This window comes from Aspergillus bombycis, assembly GCF_001792695.1.
Source record: "Aspergillus bombycis strain NRRL26010 chromosome Unknown contig00038, whole genome shotgun sequence".
Lineage (NCBI taxonomy): Eukaryota > Fungi > Ascomycota > Eurotiomycetes > Eurotiales > Aspergillaceae > Aspergillus > Aspergillus bombycis.
The window spans coordinates 261884-275482 of record NW_019170040.1 but is presented as its reverse complement, the minus strand read 5'-3'; the positions used below and the strand labels follow the sequence as shown (position 1 = coordinate 275482).

The 13599-nt window shown below is 49.8% G+C and overlaps 6 protein-coding genes across 6 annotated transcripts; 1 reads left to right on the top strand and 5 right to left on the bottom strand.

The window, feature by feature from the left end:
- Positions 1 to 367: 367 nt before the first annotated feature.
- Positions 368 to 1741, bottom strand: ABOM_005543 (Golgi transport complex subunit COG5; the record flags this gene model as incomplete). Its single annotated transcript, XM_022532672.1, has 1 exon — positions 368 to 1741. One exon carries the CDS (start codon positions 1739 to 1741, stop codon positions 368 to 370), a length of 1374 nt encoding a protein of 457 aa, XP_022389516.1.
- Positions 1742 to 3409: 1668 nt separating this feature from the next.
- Positions 3410 to 4223, bottom strand: ABOM_005542 (uncharacterized protein; the record flags this gene model as incomplete). Its single annotated transcript, XM_022532671.1, has 2 exons — positions 3410 to 3792; positions 3878 to 4223. The coding sequence occupies 2 exons, from the start codon at positions 4221 to 4223 to the stop codon at positions 3410 to 3412; spliced, it is 729 nt and encodes a 242-aa protein (XP_022389546.1).
- A 631-nt stretch (positions 4224 to 4854) lies between these two features.
- Positions 4855 to 6008, bottom strand: ABOM_005541 (class II aldolase/adducin domain protein; the record flags this gene model as incomplete). The annotated part of the gene is made up of 5 exons (XM_022532670.1): positions 4855 to 4929; positions 4983 to 5151; positions 5209 to 5341; positions 5405 to 5665; positions 5756 to 6008. 5 exons carry the CDS (start codon positions 6006 to 6008, stop codon positions 4855 to 4857), a joined length of 891 nt encoding a protein of 296 aa, XP_022389515.1.
- Positions 6009 to 6667: 659 nt separating this feature from the next.
- ABOM_005540 (protein SYS1) lies at positions 6668 to 7355 on the bottom strand (the record flags this gene model as incomplete). The annotated part of the gene is made up of 2 exons (XM_022532669.1): positions 6668 to 7049; positions 7111 to 7355. 2 exons carry the CDS (start codon positions 7353 to 7355, stop codon positions 6668 to 6670), a joined length of 627 nt encoding a protein of 208 aa, XP_022389545.1.
- Positions 7356 to 7845: 490 nt separating this feature from the next.
- ABOM_005539 (cytochrome c oxidase subunit 6B family protein) lies at positions 7846 to 8352 on the top strand (the record flags this gene model as incomplete). Its single annotated transcript, XM_022532668.1, has 2 exons — positions 7846 to 8070; positions 8230 to 8352. 2 exons carry the CDS (start codon positions 7846 to 7848, stop codon positions 8350 to 8352), a joined length of 348 nt encoding a protein of 115 aa, XP_022389480.1.
- Positions 8353 to 9016: 664 nt separating this feature from the next.
- Positions 9017 to 11959, bottom strand: ABOM_005538 (putative RNA-binding protein (Nab3); the record flags this gene model as incomplete). The annotated part of the gene is made up of 5 exons (XM_022532667.1): positions 9017 to 9558; positions 9624 to 9852; positions 9990 to 10382; positions 10445 to 10620; positions 10690 to 11959. 5 exons carry the CDS (start codon positions 11957 to 11959, stop codon positions 9017 to 9019), a joined length of 2610 nt encoding a protein of 869 aa, XP_022389479.1.
- Positions 11960 to 13599: the final 1640 nt, after the last annotated feature.

Here is a 13599-nt window from a genome sequence, read left to right as displayed (position 1 = left end):
CGACGATTGGCATTGCCCCATTTGATCAGCTGATCCCTTGTTCTTATGTGTACCTGAATTTTCTGGTTAGCAGGTTAGGGAAAATGTCACATGCAAATGCGAATCCATAAGGTTGTCTGTGCTTATGCTCTAGTCTGTGCGACGACTGAGGCGTCAGACGTACGCGTTGCTTCTGCGGGTTTGGCTTTTCATCTTGAACCTATCGGAATGGTTTTGGCTCGGGGTATAGATGTATATATTGATTTATGTATGTATGTACATACGCTGGGAGGTAAGTTTATATGCACAACCGTTGTTCGGGTGTAATGTAGATTTTATCTCGGATATTAAGCTATTTTTGTCAAGTGTCGTTTGAAAAGAGACAGTCTTATCTGTCTAGGACACTGGCCACGGCACTGACCATCACCGCTGCTTCTCGTTCCCAATTTCCTTTCGTTCCGGAATCGATTCCCATCCGTCCTTTATCGGTCGATGCTGGGAGTTGAGATCCCCGGAGGACACACTCTTTGATGTCCTTTTTGAGGCGGTCCCGGTTAGATCGGAGGGTCCTTGCCGAGACGCCACCACGGTTGATAATCTCCTGGACGCGCGAGGTGAGAGACGAGGCGAGGGCGCGCCAGAAATGTGATGGGAGGGAGGATGCGTCAAGGGTACTGAGCAGCGGTTGCAGGAGATTATTCTTATTACCACCTTGTGATTGGGGCTCGGGGGTAGGTGTTGGGGGGAAGAGTGGATGCGATGGCGGTCGAAGGCCGGCGAGGATGGATTCCAGCGCAAAGAGATCCTGACATTTGGTCGAGATCTCGGCGAGAGTTTTGTCGAGCGTGGGCAGCATGGACAGGGACCGGGATAGGGCGTTGAGAGACGACATGACGGCCGTGTGCATGTAGCCTTGCAAAGTGGAGAGGAGGAGCTCGGGTTGGAAGTCCGATGCCGAAGATAGATCCTTGGGGATGGGCGAGAGGAGGTACAGGACTGTGGTGGCGGAGCCGAGTCGGGCTCTTGCATCGCGAGCTTGTTTGTAGCTTGACTGGGTGGACATGGTGAACCGATTGATCGCCTGCTGTGCTCTTGACTTCACCATGTTTTCGGCGGGGATGAGCAGTTCACTCCGTAGTGTCCGGATGACCTTGACTCTTTCTAATCCGTGGCCTTCCTCCCCTGGACCCGTGGCCGTGAACATCCGACGGAGGCTCACAATCGTAGACGCAGCGCGTTCCAGAGCGCGGTAATCGTCTCTGCCCGGAGATGGGGAGGCTGCGCCATCGGCGAGCCCACCGCGCCCGGTCACCTCAGCAAGCTGGCCCTCCAGTTGCCTGCCGAGAGTGAGACAGCGCGCAACCGCTCTTGAGAGCCGCACGGTAGCGAGCGACTTCTCTGTGGCTATCCTCACCTCATCGGCGGCCTCCCACTTCAGTAAGACCTCTTTCTCCAGCCGCTCATATCCCTGGGTCACGGAGGAGACCTGTTCCTCGGCCTCCTTGAGGATGTGGCCTGCCGCAGTGGTTTGATCCCGCGTGTGCGTCAGCAGGGGGAGGGCTGACTTGGTAGTCAGCGTGTGAATATGAGTATCAATCTCTTGTAGATCGAAGAGCACCCGTGACAATGGGGTTGACAGATCTAGCGGTGTGTCTGTCGCATTGTTGGTAGCTACGACCAATGAATTGGCAAAGGAGGCGGGAGAGAAGTCCGGGTCCAGAAAGGCCTCATAGTCAATGTATGAAGGTTCGCCTTCTGCCATGATTGGGTCCGACTATTTCCCAGTGGCTTGTATTAATCCAAGGCAATAACTATCCCCAAGGTCAATTCAATATCAGACTAGACAGGTAAAAGCTAATAGCGAGTTTGGGTATCGTATTAGATGAAGATTGAGTGGGTAAAACAGCGTGTTTTCTCCGAGACACTTTCACGCAACAAAAAGTCAATACCATAGGCTAGCCATGCGACAGATCTAATGAATCGATGCCTCTTAACCCGGTCATGGTCAGCCAATTGCTTGTGGAGAGAGATCGAGTATGCGATGCTGTTGATCCGCTCAGAGGTCCATTCATGCCATGTGTCGGGACTATGCCTCTTTGGTCGCGGATTAGTCAGCTGTCTATTGTTCTCTCGCAAGGGGATGTTGTTTTTTATCGCGTATCTAGGGCAAACATATATGTATAATGGTATATATGTCCATGGTTTCATAATTGACTTGCTTAGATTATGTAGAGCTATGGAGCATTAGGTCTTGTGAAAGCAACCTTGGTTGTTAGGATGGGACAATACGTTATTGAGATTTAATATATTTCCAACTTAACCAGTATCATGCTCAGTTCGTTATTGTACATTGTCACCTTTTCCTAGGCTTGCTAGGACCTTTAAACAAATCCAAAACATTCAACAAGTGGCTAATTACCCAAAGAAGCTGTATAGCGCCCTATCCACTACATACCAGTGGAACAGTGAAGTAGAGCCTCGAAACAGATCTATTAGATCACTTAGCGAACCATCTATCAGACAAACCTAAAGAGCGTATTCACACGAGATTAAACTAAGAATCACAGCTTCCTTGATCTGATGACCTAGATCGCTGCAAACGGCGATATAGTCTACTTGGAAACATGGCAATAAAGTGGTTTTATGAGTGTGCCTTGAGAGCCTATACTCATATTTCTTAGCATGTCTGCTATTCGACCAAGAACCAGGACACTCTCGTAGTATGTATTATAGCTTCACTGATTAGAACATAATAGAGTTTGAGATATAACAATACATTCAGGATATGGTCTTAAGGCTTTTACATACTGCTATTCCCTGAGCACTACATCTTTTGAGAGCTTGATACATATCAATGCGGACATACTACATTCATGGCCTAGGGAATAATCGCTTAGTGTGGAAGAGAATACCCTACAGATTCTGACATTCATGTTTCGATTATGCGGGCTTCTTAGCATATTCGGTTTATATAAGTGATGGAAAGGCCATGGAGCACGGGGCATGATGGATCATACCCCTGCAATCTGGTACAATGTAAACTCTATGATATACCTAAGATTTTATCACTAAGAACTATTTACAGGAGCTCTTGAGTCCCCTCCTATATAGTGATCTCAGTGTTCATGCATTCTAGCTCATACTTCTTGAGATGTAGGATCGATGATATTGTGGCAATGCGGCGGCTCTGTATATATAAGTGTGGAACATCGTACCCGAGACGAAAATTAGATTGAATAAAAAGTTTACCCTGAGAAGGCAACGAGGGATTGCGCATGCCAATAGAGGCGGACGCGACATAAAGTCCTAAAATAGAAAAGCGATGCCAGACCAAACCACGAACCGCCCTAAGAAATGTATGTACACATTACGTATAAGAATATATCAATGATCTATAACCACGCCGAGTAAATGCAATTCTCTCCATCCATCACCGACCTGGGAGCTGCGCCGGTAACTCGTGAACTGGAGCATCATGCCGACTCTCCAGCTCATACCGGTACCCCTGCCCATCTACTTCAACGGGCTGACTTGACACGTATTTGTAGTCATGAATCGACGCATTCCCATCTTGTATAGGTGCCGGCTGAGGCCGTGACCGGCGCCTCATGAACAGCCAAACGAAGGCTGCAATGAGGGCCACACCGGCGACACTACCGACAACACCACCTGCAATTGCGCCCTTGCTTACACCTGACGACGACGACGAGGATGAGGATGTCTGAGCAGCTGCCGCGGAGGTAGTTGTAGCTGATGTAGTTGTGGCTGTTGAAGATGTTTCAGAGGCTGTTGCCGTTGATGACGGTAGTACAACTATTTCGTAGAATGATAAGCATTGAGATATCCTAGCATCTACATGGTGTATATGAATACATAACATGGGGGGTATAAAACGTACCAGTCCCTGAGGAGATAACCTCTAACCTTGTATCTTGGTCACCAAATGAGTAACCCGTGCCGGCACAACCATCATACTGTCCTGCCAGCGCGAATCCTATCGTATCGTGTGGACAGCAAAAATACCCCCCATTGTCATACAAATCCCATGTCGCATTCGCGCACCTCGGTTTCTGCACCAACGACTCCGTGCAATTTTTCCCGGCTGGGCAACAATCGATGTTGTAGGCGTGAGGGCAGAATGTACCTCCCGGGCAGCAGCCGCGAAACCCGCCAACGGTTTCACCACAGTCATTCTCAGTTCGAAGGCAGGAGCCGTTCTTACGGACAGCAAAACCGGTGGTCATCTTAGCCGTTTCTGTTTACAAGAGAAAAGAGAGAAATGTTGGTGAGATACGAGTCAGCGAAGAAAATTGAGGAACGAAGAAAAAGGAAATGAGCAGCGCCAACTAGGGCCCTTGCGGTCAACTTGTCAGTGGAGAACGAGCATTGTGCCATAAGCAACGGGTTCCCTTGTTGGAGGAGCGGTCTCGTGCCCAGGAACCAAGGGATTCATCAAGATCTTTTGACATTAAAGGGGCCCGAGGGTTCAGCGACCAGTCACGAACTTACGGTAGGACTCTAGAGGAGTTTTGCATCCTACGTTCAATTTAGTCTACTCAGCGTGGGCCCTGAGAGGTCCGGGATGTGAGAAAAAAAATGTCCCAGTGGATGTGGGTTGGGACTCTGACATTGTTTAGAGGAGACCCTTGATTCAATCAGGCAGTGATAATCATGATCATTGGGAGGATGTGCGAAAATAGCGTTGGCCCTGGGGAAATAAATGGTTTCTAGGGTAGGGGCCAGAGGCTAGTGATGGGGGCCGTTTCAGCCGCAGTCAATCTCGACGTAATCCAAAGGACTTTCTTAATAATCGGCTCGTAGCCTCAAGTAGTTACTTGGAGGGTGTTGCTCATCGCTATATCATTTCTCTCCCCATCACAAAAGAACCCGCCCGTTGGTCTCCTCCACAATGAGGTCGAACTCAGGTTGGAATTCGGTATAAAAATGATGCTGTGGCGATCAGTACATGCTCTCCCGAGGTTGTCGCAACAGGAAAGCCATACCGGAGTTTGTACTGCATTGGCCGTGTACTGAGCCACTTCATCATTGATGATCTTCTTCGGTACTCCATTGGCAGCGGCTGCTTCGGCCATCAATTGGGAATGACACGCATGATCCAAACTGGAAAGGAGGAAGGCTGCTTCATCTACTGTGCGACCTACGGTTAACAAACTGCGTACATCGTCAGCTGAATTGTACAACAATACGGGGACCAGAAGCAGGGGATACCCATGGTTTTGCAAAATGCATGCCATGTTGTCCTCCCCTAAAGCCTTCGCAATTTGCTGCCCCTCTTCCTGAGCCAATGCAATTCCACCGTGATCAATATAGACACCTAGTTTACCATAGAAGTTACACGCGTCTACACGCGTCAGTCACTCTCGCCATATGAGGGGATCCGCACAACCTGTGGAAGTCGTCGTACCTTGGGTGATCATCTCGATCCCCTTCCCAAATGCGCTCCACGTCTTTCCATAAACCCCATGCGTATGTGCAGCAGCAACAACGTCCGGTCTGGCCTTATGGATCTCTGAATGGATCATGAATCCAGCCTCGTTGATGACGGCCTGATTGCCTCCTTCTGTCACATAGCCATCTTGGTCGACAAGAACGAGATCGGAGGCTTTCATGGCAGAGAAATGTTTGGCGTAGGGGTTCATCCAAAAATGGTCTTTCAAAATAGGATCTGCGAGACACTGTCAGTATGTTTCTCGTGTCTCTAGTATTACTGTAAATAAGGAGCACTCGCCTCTCATGGAGATGTGTCCAGAGATACCCTCGCCGTGTCCATGCTTTCCGAAGAAACGGAACGCTGCCGCCATGTGCTCTTTCATCCATTTACGTTTCTCGTAAAGGTCTGTGAATACTGGAATTCCTGGTAATTTGAGCGTTCCATTACGGTCGCCACGGGCAGTTGCTTGGAAAACGGCATCCTCGACCGCAGGCTTCACATTCAAGTTACTGTAGTCTGCAGTGGAAACAACTACCTTCTGCTGGGTAATAGCTTCGGTTGCCGTTGAAGTTGACATATTGGCTCAGATACCTTTTCTATAAGATAAATAAAGTCAAAGTTGATAGAGTAACGACTGGAATCTCCAGTCGCGACAATGCTGGGGATATTTATCTCCACCTTCAAGTCTTATCAGGTGAGGTGGAATGCGGTGCCCCCACATCTAGATAAATGGACCTCGAATCATTTGGTTTTGATTGACCGGAAACGCCAATTCAGAGCGATTGCCATAGGCGCATATCGCCGACCGTACGGACTTTTGCCCGACAAAACAGATGTTCGTGGAAGGCGCATTTTTTGTCTTCCTTGGTGGGTTTGATACTATCCAGTAGTAGTAAATACTATCTACAATGATGTTTGGGACGTCCCACGTCCCTATGACATGACGCCATCCCCAAAAGCCATAAAGATCCAATAACAGGATGTTAGGTGCCAATGTGCCTGCACAAGTCCTTGAATGTCGCCAGAATGTAAGACCATGAAATGAACACTTCAGCAAGATGAGAGGATGACACTCGAACCAGAACGCCATCTATACAGGTGCCAATCAGCTAGGGTATACAAAAATTGTAAACATAATAAAATCCGGATGTAAGTCGGCCATGCATCAACGTCAAAATATAAGAGAAAGAGGGAGAAAAACGGATACAATCGAAGAACGAAAGGTCCGAAAGAAAGCTATACCGCTTGCTCACCAACCCCCTTCATTTCAGCCATCTCATATGCGTCACCTTCGCCCTGCAAGCTGCGTTCCCGGCCTCTTCCTCTGGACGGACTGCCTCTATCAGCTGGCGGTTGAGATGAACTTCCAGATGACTGTCCAGTACTGCTACCAGCTATACCGCCAAAGCTGATCGGCCTGAGTTCCCGCCATTGGCAGGCCCAGATACCACCAAAGGTCATTAGAGAAGCGCTGGCAAACTGAAGACCCCACCAAAGCAGGTTGGATGGGATAGCGTGGGTGTAAAGGGACGTCGCGAGAAGATGGAGGAAGTGGATAGTGAGTGCGAAGTCAGGAATGAGTTTGGACCGAACGACGAGGAGTAGAAGAAAGATTATCCTACGAGAGTTCGGTTAGCGGCGCATCCTTTTTACGAAAGCAAGGAAGGTGGGCAGCTCACCCCGCAAGACTATTCAACATCCACACCAAGCCCAGCATCCATCCAATCGTGGTGTCTCCTCTCAGTGAGTCCCAACTCAGAACCAAGTCTAGGGAGAATGGGGTGCCATAGACGAGAGTGGTAAATAAGATCAGGGCCGTCGCGGAGGCATAATAGGCAAGCTGTAAGATAGCAATCTTCCGCACGATCTTCAGGGGCGGAAGGTCAGTCCGAGCCCCCGCAGGAGGCCGTCGGCGCGGGGGCATGGAATGAGTGGTAACTGTTACACACTGGCTATAAAAGTCAAGGGATATTTCACCGTGCGAAGAACCGGTGAGATGTTGAGTTCTGGTCCGCGGAAAGACCGAGCATATACCCGATGCCTGCCTTTCCTTGGGGTGCTTCCCTCGTTATTGAGGGACTGCGAGTGGATATGACAATCGCGTCGCAAGTATATTAAGACCGTCAAGAGAAAGCGATGGTCTGTTGGGACAGTATGATGGGAAAACTGAAGAAGTTGGTTCCAGGGTACTGTGGCGCCACGAGCAGAGCCGCCAAGCGGGCAGAAAGGGACCGCAGATCATGCCGAACGGGAAGCGCATCTCCTAACTACGTCTTAGTATATAAATTTACTTGCGACGGTACCGTTCAGCCTACATTGCTACTCCCACGCTTCATATTCAGTTCTCGATTTCAGTGCCTTCCTCGCATCCCTCTTCTTTCCCACCATCATTCGCCAAAAATCCCCAAATCACGATGGGTTGGTTACCCTGGTCCTCCGACTCGAAGAACACCGCTTCCGATGGAGGCCGCATAGCCCCCGATCGGTCCTCTCGACAAAAGTGCTGGGAGGGTCGTGACTTGTTCTTCTCTTGCCTGGACGACAATAATATCCTGGATGCGATCAAGGAGGATAAGGAAGCGCGACGGAAATGCGGGAAGGAGATTGCGGAGTTTGAGTCGGCTTGTTCAAAGGCTTGGGTATGTGCCGCATCTCAGTTTCGTCTACCGTAATGAGGGGTCGATGGACGTGACTCAACACACAGACAGTGTCTAGCTTTCCCAATTGTCGTCCCTCATAGCGATCCGAGGCTTCCATTGACTACATACGGTACAATTGCTGACGATCAAACAAAACAGGTCAAATATTTCAAGGAAAAGCGGGTAATGGAATACAACCGAGACAAGACAATTGAGCGGATCAAGAAGGAGGATGCCGCCAAGGTCCAGGACTTGAAGGCACAGGGATGGAACCCTCGGTAGAACCTTGAATGGTTAGTTAGTTACTATGTTGGGAGGAAAACAACAGGGAGAGAACGGGAGAGATTTATTCCAAGCCAAAAGGCTCTGTACTACTAGTACATACCATTACTTATCAAAAGCTAATGCCACTCCAATCTTAATAATGTCCCGTGCTCGCATGGGCTCGATACCATTGGGCCTTTACATACGTTCCACTGTATATCGACTACTAATTGAGAAAACCTCTGTAGGTCTGGATTACCGCATACTCAATGTTAGTATTATTTGTCCTATTCATTACTCCAGCTGACTGCTATGCGCCCTAGTGTATCACAAGTAACCGTTGGAGAAAACCATATAATCAACACCGCGACACAGATAAAAGACACCGTATTCCCATGAAGATCTATTGTCCAGGTGTCCGGAGATTATAAGAATAGAGAAGAAAAAGAAAAGCCATTGCACTCCCTGTCGCAGTTACAGCGTAATAACCGAAGGAAAACGTAAATCAAAATCGACAACCAGACCATATGATCATCTCCGATGGCTGGAACCCCATGCCTTAGAAATACCTCAACCGATCGATCAAATTAACGCCATGCCCCATGATGTTCTGTAAAAGATGATAGAGCTCCGGAGAAAAGATGTCAATGAAGAAAAATAGGAAAGAAGATGGGTCATAAAATCATTGCTTCCATTTGCCCAACTGATTCATGATGTTCTGTACATGAGGACCAACGGTTGCCTGATTTTGCACCTGCTGTCCTCCCAAGCCCTTGGCTAGCAGTGATATCAAGTTGGGATCAGATACCATTGGAGCATTGGGTGCTTGGATTGGGAACGGTTGCGGAGGGAGAGGTTGTTGTGGGTTCGCGGGAACAGGCTGTCGTGTGGCTGCACTCAAAAGACTGGCGAGATCTGCACCGGCATTGGGTGTTGATGCTGTGGTAGAAAATGGCTGTTGCGCAGTTGGGACGGCTGCTTGCCGCTGCTGGAGCGCACCCAAAAGAGACTGTAGAGTAGGTCCGTCGAGGGACGTGATTAGGTTGGCGATGTTGGGGGGATTAGGAAGAGCTGGCAATGGGGCCTGCGGCACAGGCGGAGGCGCCAGAGAAGGAACCCCAAAAGCTGGATTAGGAGGGAATGGAGTAGGAGGCGCACCGCGCTGCACTGACTGCGCGTGGAAGACGATCTCAGCGGCAATGTTCGGTTCAACATCGGGATACTCTGAGGAACTATTAGCGGACTAGGCCTTCGTAACAGATTTTTTGGACAGAAAATAAAACACTTACCATTGAATCGAACGTTGTCTGCACCCCCGCTTCGATCGAAAACCTGCAGAGGAATCTTCCTGGAGAACTGGTTTGGACGGGCGAGCCTCACCACCGCGAGAACACCTTCGTTGATCTGCCGTTGAACGGCCGCATTCAGTGGGATTCGGGGACCCAACACCAAAACATCGACTCGAAGACCTCTATTGCGGAATGCATTTTCCACGTGGAAAATGAAATTTCTAGCAAACTGATTAGCAAGAGCCATATGGCGAAGTATTAGAACGCAAGGCTAACCGGTCTACCTCCTCCAAGACGAGAATTTGCACCTCGGGGACATCTCTTGGGGCCCGTCTGGGCACTGGCAACTCTACCTCACCTTCATACCCGCGGCCCGTGGGCTGGGGCTGCGGTATCTTCGGTCCCTGGCATAGGGGGACCGGGACCGGCGTCGTTCCCGTCGATCGTACCGCTCTGGGGTTCTATCCCGGGACCGGTATCCGTCCCGTCCGCGGAAGCCACGAGGGGACGGGGATCGAGGAGGCCGATAGTCATCGCGCCTACGGTGAGTAGGCTCATCTCTGAAATCGCTAAATGGAACTCTCGGTGATTCGTATGGTCGGTCATAGCGATCTGCAGGAGCTCTAGGGTTGCGACTGCTGGACGGACCCCCTCTGCTGTATTCGGGAGACCTCGAACGCCTGGCCGGCGGAGCGCGGGAAGGTTCTGCAGGAGCTGGGCCTGGCCTCGTATTTCTCTGTGGCTTGGATATTTCAAGGTCTAAGAGGTTCCATTAGACCGACTGAGCAATTTTAAAGTCCGGATGGCTGATACTTACGAACTTTGCGCCCCCTCACCACAGCTCCTTGCTCTACGTCGAGCGCTTGTTTGCAGGCTGGGGCCTCCAGAAATTGTATAAAGCCATAAGCCTGCTTGATAGATATCTGCGCTAACTTCCCGTACTTGTGAAAGATATGAAACAGATCTCGCTTGGTCACTCGTTCGGTTGGAAGGTTGCCTGTTGTTGGGAACATGAGACGTTAGTTACTCCACTGCCAGGGTCCAAGATGTGATTTGTAATACTAACCGACAAATAACCTGGATCCCGCTGGGAAACGGTCCCAGAGTCCTTCTGTGACGTATACCCTCTCATCATGTAGAAACTCGTCATACTTCTTTTGTACATCTGGGCCCCAAGGGGCATCATCATCAGCGCTTTTAGATTGCCGAGGCTGCTGTCTATCCACGCGCCCAGCCTTATTGGACACTGGGGAGGAAGGTGTCTGCACCTCCGCCGTGGCCGGCGGGGACTGCTGAAAACTAGCCACGGGAGGAGGGGGCAGGCTACTGACGCCCGAGGTGGTCCCTGGAGCGCCGGCAGCTGCCAAGGAAGGGAGTGCGGGGTTAGACTGGTAATTACTTTGCTGGGCAGAGTAGGAGGGTTGGGCGTTAGACGCATGAGGGGGAAGCTGATGATACGAGCGGATATCATCGCTGGGGTTATAGTTGGGATGGATGGAAGGCTTCTCCTGGGGTGGGGGACGAGGAGGCAAGCCCAGGGAAGATTGGAGAGCTTCATCAGTTGCTTGAGGGTCCGCAGAGACGTCCCCGAAAAGAACGGCCTCAGATACTGCAGGGGCAGAAGGAGCGGTGGAAGAAGGGGGAAGATTATCGAGGAGGTTCTGGAAATCCACACCATCCTCACCAGTGTTATGTGGTCTGTTGCGGGTGTCTAAGCGATCCTGTGGAGCCGACGAAGCTGCCCAGGAGGAGGCTGCATGGTCTATTTCGCTCGCAATGGGAATGCTTTGAGAAGCATGGGGAGCAGAGGGAGGGAGATCGGGGAAAGGGTGGTGAGTTATATGGGTGGCGGGATCTGATGGAGGAGCAGTGGTTAGAGATGAGTTTGGTTCGAAACCCTGCGCAGCAGAGGTGGTCGCAGTGGCCATGGAAGAAGCATATGCAGATTGGTCTGATGGCAGTGATGTATGGGAAGACGAAACCGCGTTCTTGTTCATTGAACCATCGTCCGCCTGAAATGCACCAGAGTGGTGGTAGCTACCTTGTGTTTGAGTTTGGAATTGTCCTGGAGTCTGCACGGAGCCATAGTTTCCTTGCACCCCCCCAGACCCAGCATAATGGGCATATTGGGATGGCAGATCATTATGCAGCTGGGCGCGGTGTTCAACAGCAGACTCGGACTTCTCATAAGTCGAAGTATCGTTGAAGACGGGGTCCATTTGATTCTGAAGCACTGGAATATTGGCTGGTTCCGCGATGTGTAGCGGACGAGGGCTCTCGGGAGTCAGGGTCTTGCCTCGAAAGTGAAGAGCTTCATCTGGGGAACCGGGCGTCATGTAGACCAAGGATGAAGAATTGATTCATCTACAAAACCATGCGAAAAAACGGTCCCAAGAGCCACAGGGGATTAGGGATTTTCCAAAATCAACCAAGCTAAGGTGGGGCTAATCTTGGGAAAAAAGAACCGGGCCGTTTGGGAGCTCCGGAGGGCGGTAAAGGGAGGATAAAGATGGAAAATCAATGAGAGGAAGGAGAAGCACCACGGGGGAGGAAGAGGAACTGGCTGTTTGACCTGTTTGACGAATTATAAAACCAAGCAGACGGACACTCCCAATAAGCACGAGACAAACAGAAGGCAGGGAGGAGAAACCGAGCGAGGCCGATAAGGAATAATAATAACAAAATAACAAGGATAAGGCTCGGGTAGGTATATAAAACAAGACCGGGAGGGAAAAACAAAAGCTCGGACGTATGTAATGGAAAGATCTAGTAAGTATCGAAATGACAATCCGAGGGGTAAGCCCAGCGCTATGACAAGCAGATGAAAAGGATCCCTTGATAATTAGTCAACAATCGTACTATTAGTTAAACGACGCCAGAATTAGTAGATGGGGGAGTTGTTGGTAGTGTAGTAGTATGTAGTAGTTAGTAGTACAGTAGGGAGGGGAGGGGATCGGAGGGGGCGTGGTGGGAACGAGGGCAAGTGACTCGAAAAAAAAAACAAGCTAATGTACTCCGGGAGGGGTGACCAGGGTAACTGATGAAGATCCCTCTTTTAGTTGGAATCACACACACACACACACACACACACACACAAAAAATATATTAATTAGTTTAAAATGGGGTCGAGGAGTGTGGGAGGGTAAAAGAGAAAAAAAAAATTCGCATGGCAAGACGGACGATGGAAGATTTTCCATGTTGTAAAGTTACGGTTTGCGCACGTCAGCTTTACAATGCTGCACAAACTTCAAGCGCCTTTCCCGATCGGGTAGGGCGTTAGCGCGCAAGGTCTCCTCATGCCGACGGTATGACTGGATGGTTCGATTGCCAACCAGTCTTAGTGGCGGGTCAAGTCATGCTCTCAATGATTTCCCCTGGGACTGCTCGAAAGTTCCTTCATCATTCGTCAAGGGAGTTATTCTTAGAGTCAGGTCCAGACCCTGGTCAGACCGGAGCATCTCCGTCTATACTATAGCTGAATTGAGCAATCGACACTTGTCGGCATTTGTTATTCCTCATTTCTCTGAGTTCTTTTGTACCTTTCAGGTACCCAAATTGTACCGAAGAGTGGATTACCTAAGAATCTTGAACTCCTAACCAAGTTACCCCTCGGTGAGGGCCATCTGAAGGGGTTCTGTACCGGTGGAAAGCCCGCGGAAGTGGACGGTACCCAGCTACGAGAGGATACCCACTGCCTCACTTGACCTTCCCGATCGGCTATAGCGCCAAGTATCGGATTCCTCAGTCCCAGTTAGAACTTAGCACAGCATCTTTCCCGGCAACTAACCTTCAAGCTAAGTCGGATTTCTAGAAGATCCCCATGCTTGTTACCGGTTAGTATCTCATTCTTAATTCAATGTCCGAGTTGCAGGGATACATCCACTGGATACTCAGTACTCCGATTACTTCAACCACCAAGGAGAACATAACAAAAGAAACGAGATAATCTACTGAAGCATATCCGAAAGAATGGTTA